Source organism: Strix aluco, chromosome 1, assembly GCF_031877795.1.
Source record: "Strix aluco isolate bStrAlu1 chromosome 1, bStrAlu1.hap1, whole genome shotgun sequence".
In the NCBI taxonomy this organism is placed as follows: domain Eukaryota; kingdom Metazoa; phylum Chordata; class Aves; order Strigiformes; family Strigidae; genus Strix; species Strix aluco.
The window spans coordinates 140,985,144-141,001,028 of NC_133931.1; the positions used below are offsets into that span (position 1 = coordinate 140,985,144).

General features: G+C 51.8%; 1 protein-coding gene across 1 annotated transcript; it reads right to left on the reverse strand.

The window, feature by feature from the left end:
* Positions 1 to 226: 226 nt before the first annotated feature.
* Positions 227 to 2,619, reverse strand: HOXA13 (homeobox A13). The gene is made up of 2 exons (XM_074849478.1): positions 1,947 to 2,619; positions 227 to 1,319 (listed from the first exon to the last, which is right to left on the reverse strand). Exons 1-2 carry the CDS (start codon positions 2,617 to 2,619, stop codon positions 1,075 to 1,077), a joined length of 918 nt encoding a protein of 305 aa, XP_074705579.1. The 3' UTR covers positions 227 to 1,074.
* Between the last annotated feature and the right edge of the window lie 13,266 nt (positions 2,620 to 15,885).

A 15,885-nucleotide genomic window follows, 5' to 3' on the forward strand; every position in this document is an offset into this window, starting at 1 on the left:
CCCTAAACGTTCTACTGCGGCCTCATAACAGACAATAAACAAGGAGAAACGACTAATTACTTATAGATCAAAATATAGATTATATAAATCAAAATACTTCTGGGGAAAATATATTTCAGTTCAAAGTTCTTGGATATTTTTTTCCAGGAAGTTGTTTTTTTTTTTTTTCCCCCCTACTGTAAGGAAATGCCAATGTTCACGTTTTTTGTATCCACCCAGAGTAAAATATTAAAAAATTTCCGGGGACTTAGAATATTAATTCTTGAAGATTATTTGAGGTTTAAAATAGGCAGAGTCCTTTAAAAAGTATCTATTGTACGGTCTGCAGGAGAAAAAAGAAACAACAAAACCACCCCAGGTCAGATGACAAGAAATCATCTGTTGAAAGTAAAAAATAAAACCGAAAGACATCTCCAAGCAAATATTTTCCTTTCTATCCCCACTAGTTTGCGATGTTTTAAATTTGCTATCAAGATAGATCCTCCACAGAGCTTCCTTCATTACTGATGTCTCTGAAATCCTTATTCAGTACCTTCGAGGTTTATTATTACTTTTTGACATTAAATGCATTGCTTAAAAACATACAGTAATTGTACATTTTTTTTTTCACTATGGTTTACCTGAGCAGTCATTCAACATACAGTTTGGATTGCAATGGAAGAAAACCAGCTTATGTGTCCACATCGACCTCCTCACGTTAACCAGCTCTCGCATCGTGGCCACGAAGAGTCTCCTCGAATAGTAAGGTCATAGAAGTACTTACAAGTTTCTCAGAAAATCGTGTGTCTTAGTTGAAAGTGTATCTCTCGGGGCTGGGTGTGTGGGCTTTACAGTCTGTCAGTGATACTGGCTGGCTGCTTGGGATTTCAGAACTGTCAGTTTTAACCATTTTGCTACAGCAATATTTAAAAAAAAAAAAAAAAAGCTATAATTCCAAAGATACAGATCTCTTGTTCTGAAAGAAGAGGTTCATTGTCTTTTCTCTTTTTAATTATTATTAATAATTATTTTAATCTGAACACGAAAAAAAAAGTTCTGAAACTTTTGAGTTGCTTCTTCTCAATTTTTAATCCATTAACTGGTAGTCTTCAATTTGTTGATCACTTTTTTCTCTTTGACCCTTCTGTTTTGGAACCAGATTGTGACCTGTCTCTCTGACAGATTTGTAGTCGCCGATATCCTTCTCCGTTTGTCTTTGGTTATGAATTTATTTGTAGCGTATTCCCTTTCGAGTTCTTTTAACTGGACCTTTGTGTAAGGCACTCGTTTCTTTCTCCCACGCCTGTACGAGTTCGCATCCGAGGGATGCGAAACGACGTCTGGAACAGAAAAACCATGCAGGCAAGCGTTAGAAAATCGCTCGAACCGCTCAGGACATCTTCAAGTGGCACAGGGGTCAGAGTTACAGAGCACTCCTCCGCCTGCCCCGCTCCAGCCTAGCTACTTAAAGCCCGGCTCAGCACCGGGGATTCCTCTTTCCTGGCCGCCGCGGACAGCTTTTAGGCACGGAAAGGCTCACCTCTGTCAGCCGGACAAACAACAACAACAAACCCCGCGGAGCCCGGCGAGGGACTCTGGGGAGAATCGCGCGGGGGCTGCAGCGATTTACCCGGCCTGCGTGCTCCCGGGTTTAGGGCAAATAACACCGCAGACCTCCCCGCCGCCCTTTTCAGCTGTTTCCTCTCCCGGGGCCGGCGGCGGGGCCGGGCGGGCGAGGCGGGATGCGCCGTGCGCCGGCGGGGGGCGGGGGGCGGCACCGGGGCCGCTCCAGAGCCGCCGGGGCATGTGCGGGCCGGGCCGGGCTGGCTCCGGGGAGCGCGGGCGGGGCGGGAGAGGGTCGGCCCGGGGGTGATCCTGGAGCCCTGCCGGCGGGATACCCGGGAGGGGCGAGCGGGGGAGGGGGGGGGGGGGGGGGGGGCGCAGGGGGAGCCATGCAGGTGTATTACCCGGGAGGGTGGATTTCCAGAGGTGAGGCGGCTGGCTCTGCTCCTTGGGGCAGTACACTTGCCCGTTCCACCCGTTGGTGATGGCCCAGGGCTGGTAGCTGTCCATGGGGAGCAGGGGGTCGTGGCGCGGCTCGCCGGGGCCGCCGATGGCGGGCACCACGGGCATATCCAGGTAGCCGGGCACCGGCTGGTAGGGCCCGGCGGCGTAGCCCTGGTAGAAGGCGAACTCCTTGGCCCGCGACGTGAACTCCTCGCCGGAGACGGAGGTGTCCATGTACTTGTCGGCGAAGGTGGAGGCGGGCTGGGCGCAGGACTTGATGGCGTTGTGGTGGGTCATGCGGCAGGGGTAGTAGCCGCTGCCGAAGTAGCCGTAGGGCAGCGCGGCACCGGAGGAGCTCTGCACGGCGGCCGAGCAGGGGCTGCACTGCTTGACAGCGGGCTCGGCCATGCCGGCGGCGGGGGCCTCGCTGGAGGTGTAGGCGGCGGCGCTGGGGGCGGCCAGGGGCGCGGGGTGAGCCATCAGGTTGCGGCAGGGGTTGGCCGCCGCCGCCGCCGCGAAGTTGCTGCCGGCGTGAAATCCGTCCATGTTCTTATTGATCTCATCCAGGCTGTTGTCGTAGAGGAACATGACGGGCTCGATCCAGCGGGGGTGGAGGAGCACGGAGGCTGTCATAGCCCGCTCCGCATTGAGACTAGTGGCTCTTTTTTAAAAGCCCCAAAGACTGAAAAAAGAGATACTCAATCTCCGGGACTTGACCAAGGCTGACGCGCCAGTGTCGCGCCAGGCCGGCCCTCATTGGGCCGCCCGCCCCCACGTGATATGCAAAGCAGCTGATAAACATCTGAAGGAATAAAGTGGAGATAATTAAATAACGCAATAACCGCGCGGGGCCGGGTCCCGGCCCGGGGGCGCGGGCACGGGCGCGGGCACGGCGCGGTCCTGCCGCCGCGCGGGGCGCGGGCGCCGCGGAGGGGGGGGGGCGGGGGGGCCCGCCCGTCCGCCCTCCCTCCCTCCCTCCCTCCTCCCTCCACCCTCCTTCCTCTCTCCGGCCCTCCCTCCCCTCGCCACCGAGGCGTGAGCATTTTGGCCCCGTTGTTGCCGCGGCGCGTTCCTCGAGGTGCGGGGCTCCCCCCCGGCACCCCGCCTGATTTCTTCCCTGGGCCGCTTTGCGAGGGCCCTCCCCGCCCCCAGGGCCGCGGAGCCCCGGAAGCCTCCCTCCTCCTCTCCGGGGGGGCGGGGAGGAGGGAGATCAGCCGCACCCCCCCGACCCCCTTCCTCCCCCGGTCTGAAGCACCACCTCTCCCCGGGGAGAGCCGGCGGGGCCCCGGCCCGGAGGTGCGGGGAGCCCTCCGCAAGCTGCGGGCGGAGAAGCGATGCCCGGCCTCACGCCGAGCCAGATAAGGCTCTAGAAGCGGAGCCTCCCGGGGTCCTTTCTGGGTGTTTTCTTCCTTTCTTCCCGCCCGTCGAAAGCCCAAGACCCATCTTGCTCCTCTCGCCACAAAGCCTCAGAAATCAGATAAGAGGAACAGACCAGGAAATCCCGATTTTATTTATTATTATGTTCTAGGATGTGCTCGGGGAGCGGGAGGGTTAACTGGATCTGCATCGCAATCCCGCTGTATTATTTGTTGCTGTAATAATAAAAACCGGGGCCTACAACTCGGCTTGAATCTTTTTTGGCTGTAAAATATCACGTCGGCTTGTATAGTGTGCGCACGGACCCACGGCGCTTTTTTGTGCTGGGAAAAACTGGTTTATTGCCTGAAAAATCTTTTTCTTTGAAGGTCGTACCTCTCTGCAAGCGAAAGCTAGGAAAAAAAAAAAAAAAAGAAAAGAAAAAGCATTCCCTTTTCGTGATAAACGTGAGAATTTTTCATAGGGCGAATTAATTCCTGTTTTTACTATTCCCCACACCTCCCACCGGCGCGGATACGTTTCCCCCCAACATTCAGTTATTCCCACACAACCTTGAACTCAAACCGCTCCATCACTGAACTATCAATAAACTTGACCTAAATCAGCGTTCGTCTCATCGTTAACAGCTCTCAGCCCTCACGCGTGTGGACAAAACAGCCCCAAATACTCCCATCCTGAAAACTAAATTTTTTTTTGGTTGCAATCGCATGTTGCTTTGTTTTGCGCCTGACAGCTCGGCGTATTTATTGTCCTATTGTGCTTCCCATTGACGTTGGAGCATTGTTTTGCCCGCATGGCTACAAGCGCAGAGCAGTCCCGGGACGTACATTGTTACCGAGCAGGCTTTTCCTTGCCTGGCGCGGAGCTGCCAGCCATGAGAAACAGCCCTTTGGCGCCCACGGATTTTTTTTCAAGGTGCTTTTTCCATGCGATGGGTTGGGATACCTGAAGTCGCTGTCATTCCCCTGATCATTTGGCAGCATTTTAGCCGCTTTTTTTCCTTCATTGTAGCCAATAAAGAGTTCCCATTTTGACTTCGCATACTCTTTTCCGCATTCTTCCTCATGGCCAAAAGCAAATATTTATTCCCCGCATATTTTTCCTTTTCTTTCAGGCTCCAGTTTTGAAACCTGTGGATTCCCCCGGCCAAACACTGCTTGACTGGCATGAATTGGGTCGGTTTGTTTCCCTCTGGTTTCTCGAGGCTGCTTCTGAAAATCGAGTTGCAGCGGGGCGGGGGGAGAAGGGGGAAGGGAAGGCAGCTCTATGGGGCAGCGCTGTTTTACATACGGGTTAGACACGGCTAGAGGCCAAGGTCAAGTTGAAAGTTGCAGTCTAGCCAATGTGAGAACTGTCATTCACAGCCCGAAGATCTGTCTGATTTGTTAAAAAGCGGGTAGCCATGAAAACACTAATCTCCCCAGCTCGCCTCTCCCCCCCTCCCCAGCCAGCCCCCCTCTCCAAACTTTCCTCTCCCTCAGCCGCGGAGCGTTTCTCGCTTATCTGCCTCTACTTTTCAAGATCCTTTTCATAAGGAGGGAGAAGCCATGTGAAACCGTAGCCCTCAGCCCCGGTGCAAACTGTACAAGTGGTGGAGGGTTGGGGAGGGGGTGGGGGGGGAAACAAAGGGCGGGGGGAGGTATCCGGTCTGCTGAGTTTTGGTGGTTGTTTTTTTGTTTTGTTTACCCACTTGGGGCTGTTCCAGCCCTGTGTGCGAAAGGCAGAAGGGAGGTTAGATTAAAGGGCTCTCTTTTCCCCCTTCTCTGCATCTCTCCCTCGCTCCAGAGCTCTGTTTAATCATTAGGGAAGAGGGCCGTGCTTTTCACTGCTGATAAGAGCAGTGGTACAACTGTCCCCTTCCCCTGTTTGCCATGACGTGGGTGGGAGTCAGGGAATGGGACCGTTTCCTCAAAATAGGCAAAATGGCATCTGCAGGGTGCGTACGCAACACAAGAAAAAACAGTTATTGTCGGACACGGGGCTTTACGCCTTTGTTTTGCTTTCCGAATTCGACTGACTGTTAATAAATTATTGACACCGAGAGAGGAGGAAAGCCTCGTCAACTGTTTTAGATTCCTCCCCCCGCCCCGATACCCAATTTTTATTCCCCAGCTATAATTCCTTCCCGCCTTAATGGGTATCTGCCATTAAATATTAGAAAAGAACCGGGAGGGCTGAAGGCATCGAGCAGAACAGATGTTCTTCGAAAATCATGGACCCTGTAACGAACAGCAGGGATAAAAATATGCCCGAGCCTACCCCCCCGCCTCGAACATATACCATTCCCTACCAGTTGTGGAAAAGCTTTTATTTTTCGCAACGTTAAATCTTGGGATGCGCTGGATAAATTAACCAAAACTAAGAAAGAGATTACTTGAAGCCACTGATTGATTTGGCCATGCTCTACAAAAGCTTCATTTTGGAAAATTAGCTTGATAATTGAATGCTTCAACGCATGCAACCGACAAACCAATCGAGATTTCTTCCAAATATTTTTTTTTTCTTTTTCGCACGAAATACAGTTAGGATACAGCAAGAACAAACTTATGTTAGAGCCTCAGCATTTTCCAAGAGATTTGATGCAAACCTCCGAACTGCTTTCCATTTATATAGTGTGTAAAATATCTTGGAGAGAAATACATCTGTTAAATCGTTTCCTCTAAAACGAGTATTAATTCCTTAGGGAGCAAGAGGATGAACAACTATGATCAGTGGGAGGATTTTCAAAGGTGCTGAATCCTTGCAGAGCCAGGTAATGTCTCACTGAGTTTCCTGTTGGGCGGCAGTCACCCTTCGCAGTGCACGGCCATGCCCATCTCAGGTATTACAAAAAGCTTCAGTGGCATTTTCTTCCCTTGTCTACCCTGAGAGTGGTCGGATGCATTTAACCCACCTCGCAGGTGTAAGCAAGGGCAGAATTTGGCCCTTACAAGTGCTTTCACCAAGTCACTGTGTGTTCCTGACGCCAAGAAGCCAAAGATAGTCTTGCCACAGTGAGAACTGCGGGATTTTGGCCTTAAAAGAGAAAACATAAATTATTTGTAAATCTCTCCCTGTAACAGGAATATGGCCACTCATTTTCCTAAAGAGGCCTTAAAATTTCGCCTTTCTTAGAGAAACCAAAAGCACTTTCAGCTGAATGTCAGGTTTTGCAAATACGGAGTTTGTCAACAGAGTATCTAGAAGGCTGCTTTTTTTTTTTTTTTTTTTTTTTTTCCCTCCCCCTAAGCCAGCCTTTGTGTGATAACACACACACGCACCGTCCGGAGCCCTGCCGCGGGAATGCCCGACTGAGGGGAACTCTGATTTCTTGTAGGATAATCACAATCGTACGAATACAGATAAAAATCTGTCGCCCAAGGAATTCCACTCTTACTTCTCCATCCACTGCTTAGAGCTAATTAATGAGTATGGAGGGGGAAAAAAAATCGTGGCTGACTGCTGAAAATATATGTTTGTCACAGACCTAAATCCGTCTAAACCCGCTAAAAGATCTCAGTTGATAATGGGGGAGCTAGAGGGTGATCTTAGTTACTAATAATAATCTCCGTTCTTCAGATCCCAGGAGTCTTGGAAGACGCGGGAGTAAAGTGATAGCGGGAGCAAGAGCCTTAATCGAATTTGATTTTCATGAGCAAATGAAATTTACCTGCCAGAAGGTTAATTTGGAGCAGTACTGTCACCGCTGTTTTCTTCCACAATTTCTAAAGCATCAAGGATTGAGATAAACATTCCTGAGTCCGTTTTAAAGACACTTTGTATTTCAGGATATTCATGTGTTTCTAATGGAAGTAAGCAGCTTTACGAGCAGGGTTCGCAGGACATCTTAACTCTCTCCCTCCCACTGCGTGCTGGGGGGGGCTGAGATAATTGCAAAATAAGAAGTATTTGTAAAAGCAAATGCAGAAGGGGAAAAGTCCGAGAAGATTTGCGAAGAGCTTAATGTTGTATTTCTCTCAGGTATGAAAGGCGTCCTAAAAATCCTCAGGCGCACACTAGATACGGACCTACCTAGTTCAGTCCACCCAAACTCTCAAACTGCACCTCCTATAAATAAGGTGTGCTAGAAAATAATGTGATTGCTTTCACCCGAAGTGTGGGATACGGACTAGTCTTTATGGAGCGAGGTCTCAGAAGATCGCTTCGCTCTGTATTATTTTTTTCTGTTTCAGTTCTAGAAAACACGCTGGAGGTATTTAATGTAATTAACTGAAAAATGGGAATGATCCTGATTTCTGTCTCACGGACAAGGTCTCTTTCTGATTTTTTTTTTTTGTTTTGTTCTACTTCCCCCCCCCCCCCCCCCCCCCCCCGTAATATCTTCACAAACGTATTTCCAGGAGGGTGCAATAATTTTCTGTTTATATTTGGCGGGTGAAAGCAACAGAAGTCTGGCGCTTCGCGTCAGCAGAAAATATTTTTTCACAACTTAAAGTGTTGTGAAAATGCAGCGATGAAGAGAAGCCCTCGCAGGCTCTCTGTCAGCCGCAGGCTTCTTGAACGCAGTGATAGTTCCCCCTACAATTTCAATTAATTTTGCCATGCAAACTGAGACGGATTTCTTCGCCATCAGCTCTGCTCGCTCGCACAAAGGGAGCCAAGAACGCTTTTATTTCACTCGTAGTAAATTCTGATAAGCGAGGAGGCCAGGCTGGCCGTGCAGATGTCCACTGCAGTAGTTTATCGGGTCGGTTACATCTTCCAGTTAAAAAATGTTCTAGTATGAACGTGTGTAGATAACAAAGTGATACTCAGATTAATCTTCCTTGATTTTGTTGGGCTTATCCTTCTGTTTTCAGGATTTAGCATTTTGAGGGTAAATTAATTTCTCGCCTTATCTACCAGTAGGTCACGATTTTGGAAAAAAGAAAATAAAGGCAGGGTACAGTGAGCTGCAATGGCATATCCTCTCTATTTCTGCTGGGAGCTTGTAATAATTGCTACCACATGATCACATGGTGTATTGTTGCAGCCTGATTACAATTAAACTTATCCCTCCACCTTTTTCATTAGGGAAAGAAAAAAAAAAAGAAAAAAAGTTCTTCCTGAGCTTCAGGCCCACTTTGTGCTGTTTTATTTCCCTTTGAAAAGCTGTCGGAGAGAAGCCGAAGTCGCTCTTTTCTTTACAATGCGAGAGAAAGCGTTTCCACAAAGCCCTTCTCAACATAACATTCCTGTAATAGCGTGACATTTACACGGCGTCGGACCAGGAGAGCTCAGGGGCAGGAGTGGACGCTGCTGCTCTCTGCAAGAAGTTGCAGGGTCTTTTTTTTTTTTTTTTTTTTTTTTACCCCCCCCCCCAAGCCGTATCTTCACCTAGGGAAACAATAAGGCGCCTGTGCGCAGTGTCTAGAGAAAGAAAGGGGAAAGAGGAAAAAAAAAAAATCATACAGGAAACATTGGACATGTTTGCCTTTACTGGAAGACAGCTGTTTGAGTACATTCTCCAAGAGGGTTTTTTGGTTCCCTTTTCAGAAGTGGTTTTAGTGATTAAAACATTGACTTGATGGAGGCAGTTTATCTCTAATGTCTGGGTCTGTCTAACAGCTCTTTTTCCTCACTTTTCCTCAGATGAGACTGTACATACCCGGGGCTCTAATTGTGGCTGTCTTAAGAAATATCTTAAGAGATATGGGGACTCACCGCACCAACGGAAGGGGAGGGTGACTCTAGCTGGACGTTACCTGCGCCACGAGTGGAGATCTGTCCCGCGGAGAGGGAAAAAAAAACCCCAACCCCCCAAAACCCCCCAAAACACGCCGCATCTGGCAGAGCCCCGCAACTCTGCCCAAGGTGGTGGCGAGCGGGGCAGGGTTGGCGGCGGGAGGGCCATTCCCTGCCCCGTGGGCTCCTCCAGCGGGCTGGGTGCCCGTGGGGCTCCCCCGGGGGGTTCCCCGGGCCCCCCGCCGCCGCCCGGCCGGGCGCTGAGCTGCCGGCCCGCAGGCCCGGGCTGGGCCCTCCCGCGCCCGCCCGGCGCTGGGCCGCGGCTCGGCAGCCGCCCTGAGGCACACCTGCGGCCGGGCTGCCGGCTCCTAACCACCGGCCGCCCTGACGTCCCGCCTCGGGACCTTCCCACAGCTCCTTCCAGCCCCCGGGGCTCGCGTTTGTGTTCTTCGGTTTTGCGGTGTTTTTTGATTTTTTGTTTGTTTTTTTTTTTTTTTTTTACCCCTTGGCCCATTTCATCTGGCGCTCCCCGCTCCGCGGGCGCGGAGCGAGGCTTTTGCCGGCAGCGGGTGAGAAGGGAGGTGCGTGGCGGGGGGGAGGCGCGCACCCACGCAGGCAGCAGGCGCGCACACCCGAAACGAGTCCCGCGTCCCCTCGGCGCGGCCGGTGGGGGTGCGTGTGTGACCGCACACGTGCCTCCCGCCTGGCGACACGTTACGCTCATCCCTGCGCTGAGAGTCGTGGAGGGGAACGGAGGAGAGTGGGGCGCCCCTTGGCCACGTGATGGGGTTCCCATCAGTCCTCCTCCACCCCCAGTTGCGCCCCGCTTCGAGCTCGGCGAGAGCCGCCTTCTCTTCTCGCGCGGGTGGGACCCCGCAGGGGCAGCCCTGGGGACACGCTTCACCAGGAGTGACGCACCATCTGCGCGGATCTGCGATCAGATTCGGGCAGAAAGAGCCAGCTGGCCTCGGCCGAGTCCCCAGCACTGCTTAACTGCCCCTCGTCCACCTCGGGGGTGTTCCCACTACCAACCGCCTCCCGGCAGAAAGCTACTCGACACCGCGTTACGATCCCGCGTTCTCCAATGAGCTTTACATTTCACCAAGCACACGCATTTCTGTTAAAAATTTCTTCGGTAAAAAAACCCAACCCAACAACCCAACAGTAAACCCGGGGTCTAGAAAGTGCTTTCTAGCGCCTGGAGTACATTCCTCAGGTATATATAATACGTGCTGTCTTTAATAACGAAAGACATTTGCTACTCTTCATGTTAGATGGAACTAATGTCTTTCTATCCGTACCGTGAACACATTCTCTAAATAGGAATTATACAGTATTTTCCTTTAAACATAACACCGGCCAAATGCAGACTAGCTGATAACTTGCATCTCTGGGTAAGTATATTACTCCCTTTATTTTTGCTGAATCATGAATTTTTCCGAAGCTTATTGTATTTTATGTCTTCTTTAGATAAGCGGTTACATATGTGGCCCTGTTGAAGGCTAAATCCCATTCTTGCATACGCGACAGCTGACTTGTCCTTCCAAGACGCTTATTTCCTCTGGAATCGGCTTAAAGCGCTGCGGTCGAGATTCCTGGTTCGTCAGGAAAAGGGGGGAAAAGTGGGCTCGGCCCCCCGTTACCCCGCACACCCTGCGCTCCAGCACCTCCCACCTGCCCCTGCCTGGCCTTAGATCTTCTCGTCTGGGGTGCACCAGGTTGGGGTCCCTGAGGGTGGCGGTCAGCCAGACCATCGGCACCGCATGGTGATGCCACCCTGTGCTCCCACATCCACGCGCGGGAGTGGGCGTGGGGGCAGAGACTCTTCCACCCTCTCCAGGGCCAGGGGGACGGGAGGAAGGTTGCAGTGCTGGGAGCCTTCTGCGGGATAACGCGGGGAGCAGAAGCCAGGTTGGTGCCAAGGTGCTGGCGCGGAGCTGAGGGCACACGCCAAGGTTCCCACGCCCCGAAGACAATTCACGAAGTCCCGGGAGCCAAAGTATATTTAGTCCAATAATGGCACAGAGAAAAGGGAGTGGTTTCATAGCAACCCCTCTGACCCGCAAAGTAATGAGCGGCTAAACAATAAAGGTTAGTCTCCAGCCAAGCATGCCCCTGCTCTTCCAGCACCGGTACCTAAGGGAAGAAATTCCCCCGTCCCCTCGCACGCAACCCGAGGCCGCTTCCCTGCAGATGTAGCTGCCCTGGTGCCAGCGAACGAGTATCCTCGCCCGGAGCCGCTTCCTTCCCATTGTGGGGAAGGTACTCGCTGCCCGCCGGCAATTACCAATTGTCACCCAGTTGCACAAGACCTTATTTCTTTGCAATTTCTCTTGCCGAGTGTGGGGACGGTGTCAAATCATCTGTCATCTCCTGGCGCAGCCGGCTGCCACCTCGCCCCCCCGAAAAAGAAAAGAAGAAAAAAACCCCAGCTGGGTGTAACATAAAGCTGCGTCTCGTAGGTCGTGTTGCAAAGGAAACATTAAGGCTGGCGTGGCTTTGCTCAGCAGAAGTCCCCGTGTCCGCCGGACGCCGGTTCTCCCCGTTCTCAGCCCGGGGGCTCTACCCAGAGCAGTACGGCGCGCCGTGTGGACACGGATCGGGTCTGAAACCTGGTGTGCGCAGCCACGAGGAGCCGGCCAGGTTGAGCGGGTCAGGCCAGAGGGGTAAGGACAGGCGGGTGCCCCGGCGGGGCTGGGCAGAGCCCCTGGAGGAGCTGGGGCGCGTCCCGCAGCCCCGGCCCGGGAGCCCGCCTGCTGCTGGGAGAACACTCCGCTCCCGTAACCCGTCAGGAAGTTTTACCCACAAGGAATAATTCCACCATGAGGTGATGAAGGCACGAACAGACACGTCATCACCACTTTGGGTGATGTAAATATTTGGCAAATAAAGGAGAGGGAGCTTGTCTGACCTATTAATTTTAGCAGGAGACTGGAGGGAGAGGGGTTCCGGGTCTGCGACTACCCTGGGGGTCACTAAAAGAGAGGTCAGAAGTTTGTGTTGAGGTTCCTAGGAAGTTTGGACACTACCTAGCTAATCAAGTTATCGCCATTTTATAATCAGCTTTCGGTCAAGTTCTCATCTTCGGTAGGATGGCAAGACCACGGCAAAAGAAAAAAAAAAAATCCCCTTTGACTGGGAGGACGACATCATATATACAACTACCCCAGTCAGAGAATTAAGATTAAGTTGCATTTATCGAGGGTTTGTGTGTGTGATGGATTGTACTACTCCTTTAACAATAACCACAGGATCGAAACCTTAAAAACTGTGAGCAAGAATATCCAAGCTGACATAAAAGTTGCCTGTATATAAAAAGAGAACCCCATATAACTCCACAGCGGAAATCGGTTAGCAAGTATCTTCTGTCCATTCGCAAACATCAAATGTTCCTGCCATATGTCCGTTCTTATTTGCATACCAGCTAAGAAACCTGAAACGTATATAAGCGATATTAAAATAAAACATGAAAGATTTTCTCAGAAATCTGTGAGAGGGAAATGTAGGTCTGAGGCGGGGGTTAAAGGAAGTAAAAAAAAAAAAACCCAAACAAGTGATGCTATTGCCAAAAACTTTAATATTGAACAACACAGCTGAAGCTTTTATCACGGTACGAAATTTACAGCCTAATAATTCAAACCTGTGTGCTCATTGCAAGATGTCTCTTCCCCTTTCTAAGTACCCAAAGGGACGGTTTTGCTTTCCGAGGTGAGGAGCATCCCTTCAAGCCAGGGAAGTCTTTGGGAACGGCAGGTGACCGGCAACTTGAGGGAGAAGGGAGAGGAAGAGGAAAGAAAAGATGATGGCTCTTTAGGATCGGAAGATATTTCTGATACCTAAGGTGGAAATCAAAATGTGGCCTCTGTGGAAGGAACAAAACGACAAGGAAACCCCTGCCTGGTAAAAAGAAACCGAGAGAAAAACGTGTGGGCTGGAGGACAGTAGTTTGAGTCTTCACAAGGTGGAGGAAATCTCCGAGGCTCCCCCTCTGCATCCTCATCATTTGGGCAGGTGGTGGGGCTCCCCACATCCCAGCTGCCACATGATTAGGTACCAGCTAAGAAGCTGGAAGTGATCTGAACTCCTTGGAAAAGGAAGAAAGGTGGGACGGGAGGACAGCACCCAATTTCGAAAATATCCACCCAAGTCCCCCCAGAATAGGATCACTCCTGGCACTGGGTCCCACTGCGGCTTGGAAACGCCTTTCGTGCCCAGGGAGAAGCCACCTGTTACACGGGGACCGCCTGGGAACCCCCCCGTCACGGGAAGGTCGGTCGCTCAGGTGCCAACACATGTTTCAAAGCTCAAGGTCAGCACCTCCCCCTCCCCTCTCCCACCTTCCCCGGATACTCCGTCCTCTCCCCAAAACCCGCGGGTTAAAGGAAGACGTGGATTTCTGCCATGGCACCGGGGAAGCCTGGAGCCGAGCTCTCCCGTGTGGTTTAGCCAGCCCCCCCTCCCCGCCGAGATCTGTAACACAGGAAGGAGCAGAAAGGGTTTCGGTAAGCTCGGGTGTCCGCCAGGAGCGGCGGGGCGCAGCGCCCGCGTGTCCCGGCTTGCTCGGGTGGCTCCGCCGGGCGCCGGGGCAGGCTCCTCTGCCCTCCCCTCCCCTGCTAGCGATACCCACCGGGTATTTGCAAGGGTAAACAGAGCCTCGGAGGCTGCGGGGCGGGGTGGGGGGGTGGTGGTGGGGGGATATCCTTGCCTGGGTTTCGAGCACCGCCGGTGGAAAACGGAGCAAGGCACCGGGCGGAGCAGCACGGCGGGTTACGAGGCCGCCGTTGTGGGCCTGAAGCCGACCGGGGGCCGGTCTGGCCGGGGCAGGACCCGGGCGGGGCCGGGCCGGGCCGGAAAGGCACCGGGAGCCTCCAATGGGGACGAGCGGGGGCCGCGCCGCGGGGCGCTGCCAGCCCCGCTCCGGGCTCCCGGGCTCGGCTGCGGCGGCGACCGGCAGCGGCCGGAGGAGAGGAGCGGAGAGGAGAGAAGGGGAGCGGTGCGCCCGAGGAGCCGGGGTAAGCGCCTTCTCGCGGGGCGGAGGAGGTTGGGGTGCAATTGCGAGGGTTTCCCACTAGATGTCTGCACAGCTAATGATAATTGAGGGCTCTGTCCTTCCCCGGGTGTGTATCCCCGAGAGCCCGACCCTCCAGTCTCTTTGAAGTCTGCCACCCCCTTTAAAAATTAAATCCCTTTCCCCCCTACCATCCCGGGGTTTTTTCCCCCCTTTGTTTCCTTCTTCTTTAAAGAGCGTTCTGGAGCTTAGGCTAGAATAAAATACGGACTTCTTCACAGAGAAAGCTCTCTGGTGTACGACTCATGCTATTGGAATCCTTTTATGACCTTTGATGTGTTTAAATAACACGGTAAAGCTGTGCACACACCTCGGATTAAACTTTAATCATCCCAAGTCAAGGACAGCCAGGTGGTAAATGACTTTACTTTGACATTTCTACTTTAGAACAATATATGATCCCAGTCGCAGGTCAGAGAGACGTTCCCAGCCTTCTCATCCTTAGAAGCGCAAATATGCTTTTACCCAGAGATTAGAAACTCGTCACTCCTGTCACCTTATTTAAAAAAAAAAAAAAAAAAAAAAAAAGAGAGAAAATCAAACCCAAAAACCAAGGCTCCCGGGATTTTATTTCTATCAGGTACCTACCGACTTCCCACAGGGCTGGGAAAACGTTCCCCTCTGTTAAGCACCGTTCTGCCTCTCCCGGGGCACGTGTGTGTATAATGATCCATACAGGAATCTAGACAAGTTTTCTTATATATATATGTGTGTGTGTGTGTTCCCTTCCCGCGAAAAGTTATGCTGTAGTTGATTGCTTTAAGGAAAAAAAAAAAAAAATCCTCTGCAGACTTTCTCTCTAGTCCCGGTGCGGTGAGAGCAGCCCCTACGAGCTCGAAGTGAACTTGGTTCCTCACGAACAAAAAACCCTAACAAATAATGTAAGTATGTTTAAGAGAAATCTGGAACTCTTTATTTGCTCCGCTGCTAGCACCTGGTTTTAAATCATACAACTTTGGGTTAACACGTACAAAAGAGAGGGATTTGTGGGCCTTTTTATTGTCAATCAAAATTAGTGACAACTAAATTTGGCGTTGATTTTTACCAATAGGTCCCTGCTCAGCCTCGGCTTATGCTTGTCTTGGAAGCTGTGGAGCGCAGGGAGCTAAAGCCAAGCCTTTTGCATGGAGTTTTAGGTCCTGAACTTAGTTGTAGGAAAGGCCTAAGCATGGGAAATCCCATCCTTCTTTTTCATTCCTTTTCGTTTCCACTTTGACCCACTGAGACTTTACCCCCGCTCCGAAGAAAATCAAAATATGATTAAATACGAGATAAATTTTAAGGGAAACTGGCAGCAGGGAGGTGGGCTCAGGCAGCTCTTTGGGGCAGTGTGTGTGTTAGAAATAGACGGGTCCAGGTAGGTAGTGCAGTCTCACGGGGGAAGGGGTGAGATTTCAGCTCCACTCGGGAGTGGGGCAAGTTCAATTCCTCGGAAGCAAAGTACTTGCGACCTTTACAGCCTAAAAAATGAGAGAGTGAACGGACAGTGAGCCCTGGAGGCACGGCAGGAGGGAAGAGAAAAGAGTAGCGACACCTTCGTCCTTGGCTCTGCCCCAGCCCCACCGGCGGTGGAAGGTGCTACGCTCCCCACGGCTGCCCACGGGAGGAACAGCGGTGCGGGGGGCGCCGGGGGGGTGGAGAGGGGTAACGCAGCTGGTACAGAGAGCTGGGGTCGTGCACGGACCTTGCGACACGCCTGAGACTTTGCTCATTTCCAGAAGTTTGGAGGCATTGAGTGAGAAATAAGCATCTTTGCAAAATTTTTCGGGATTTCGTGAGCTGTGGGAGAG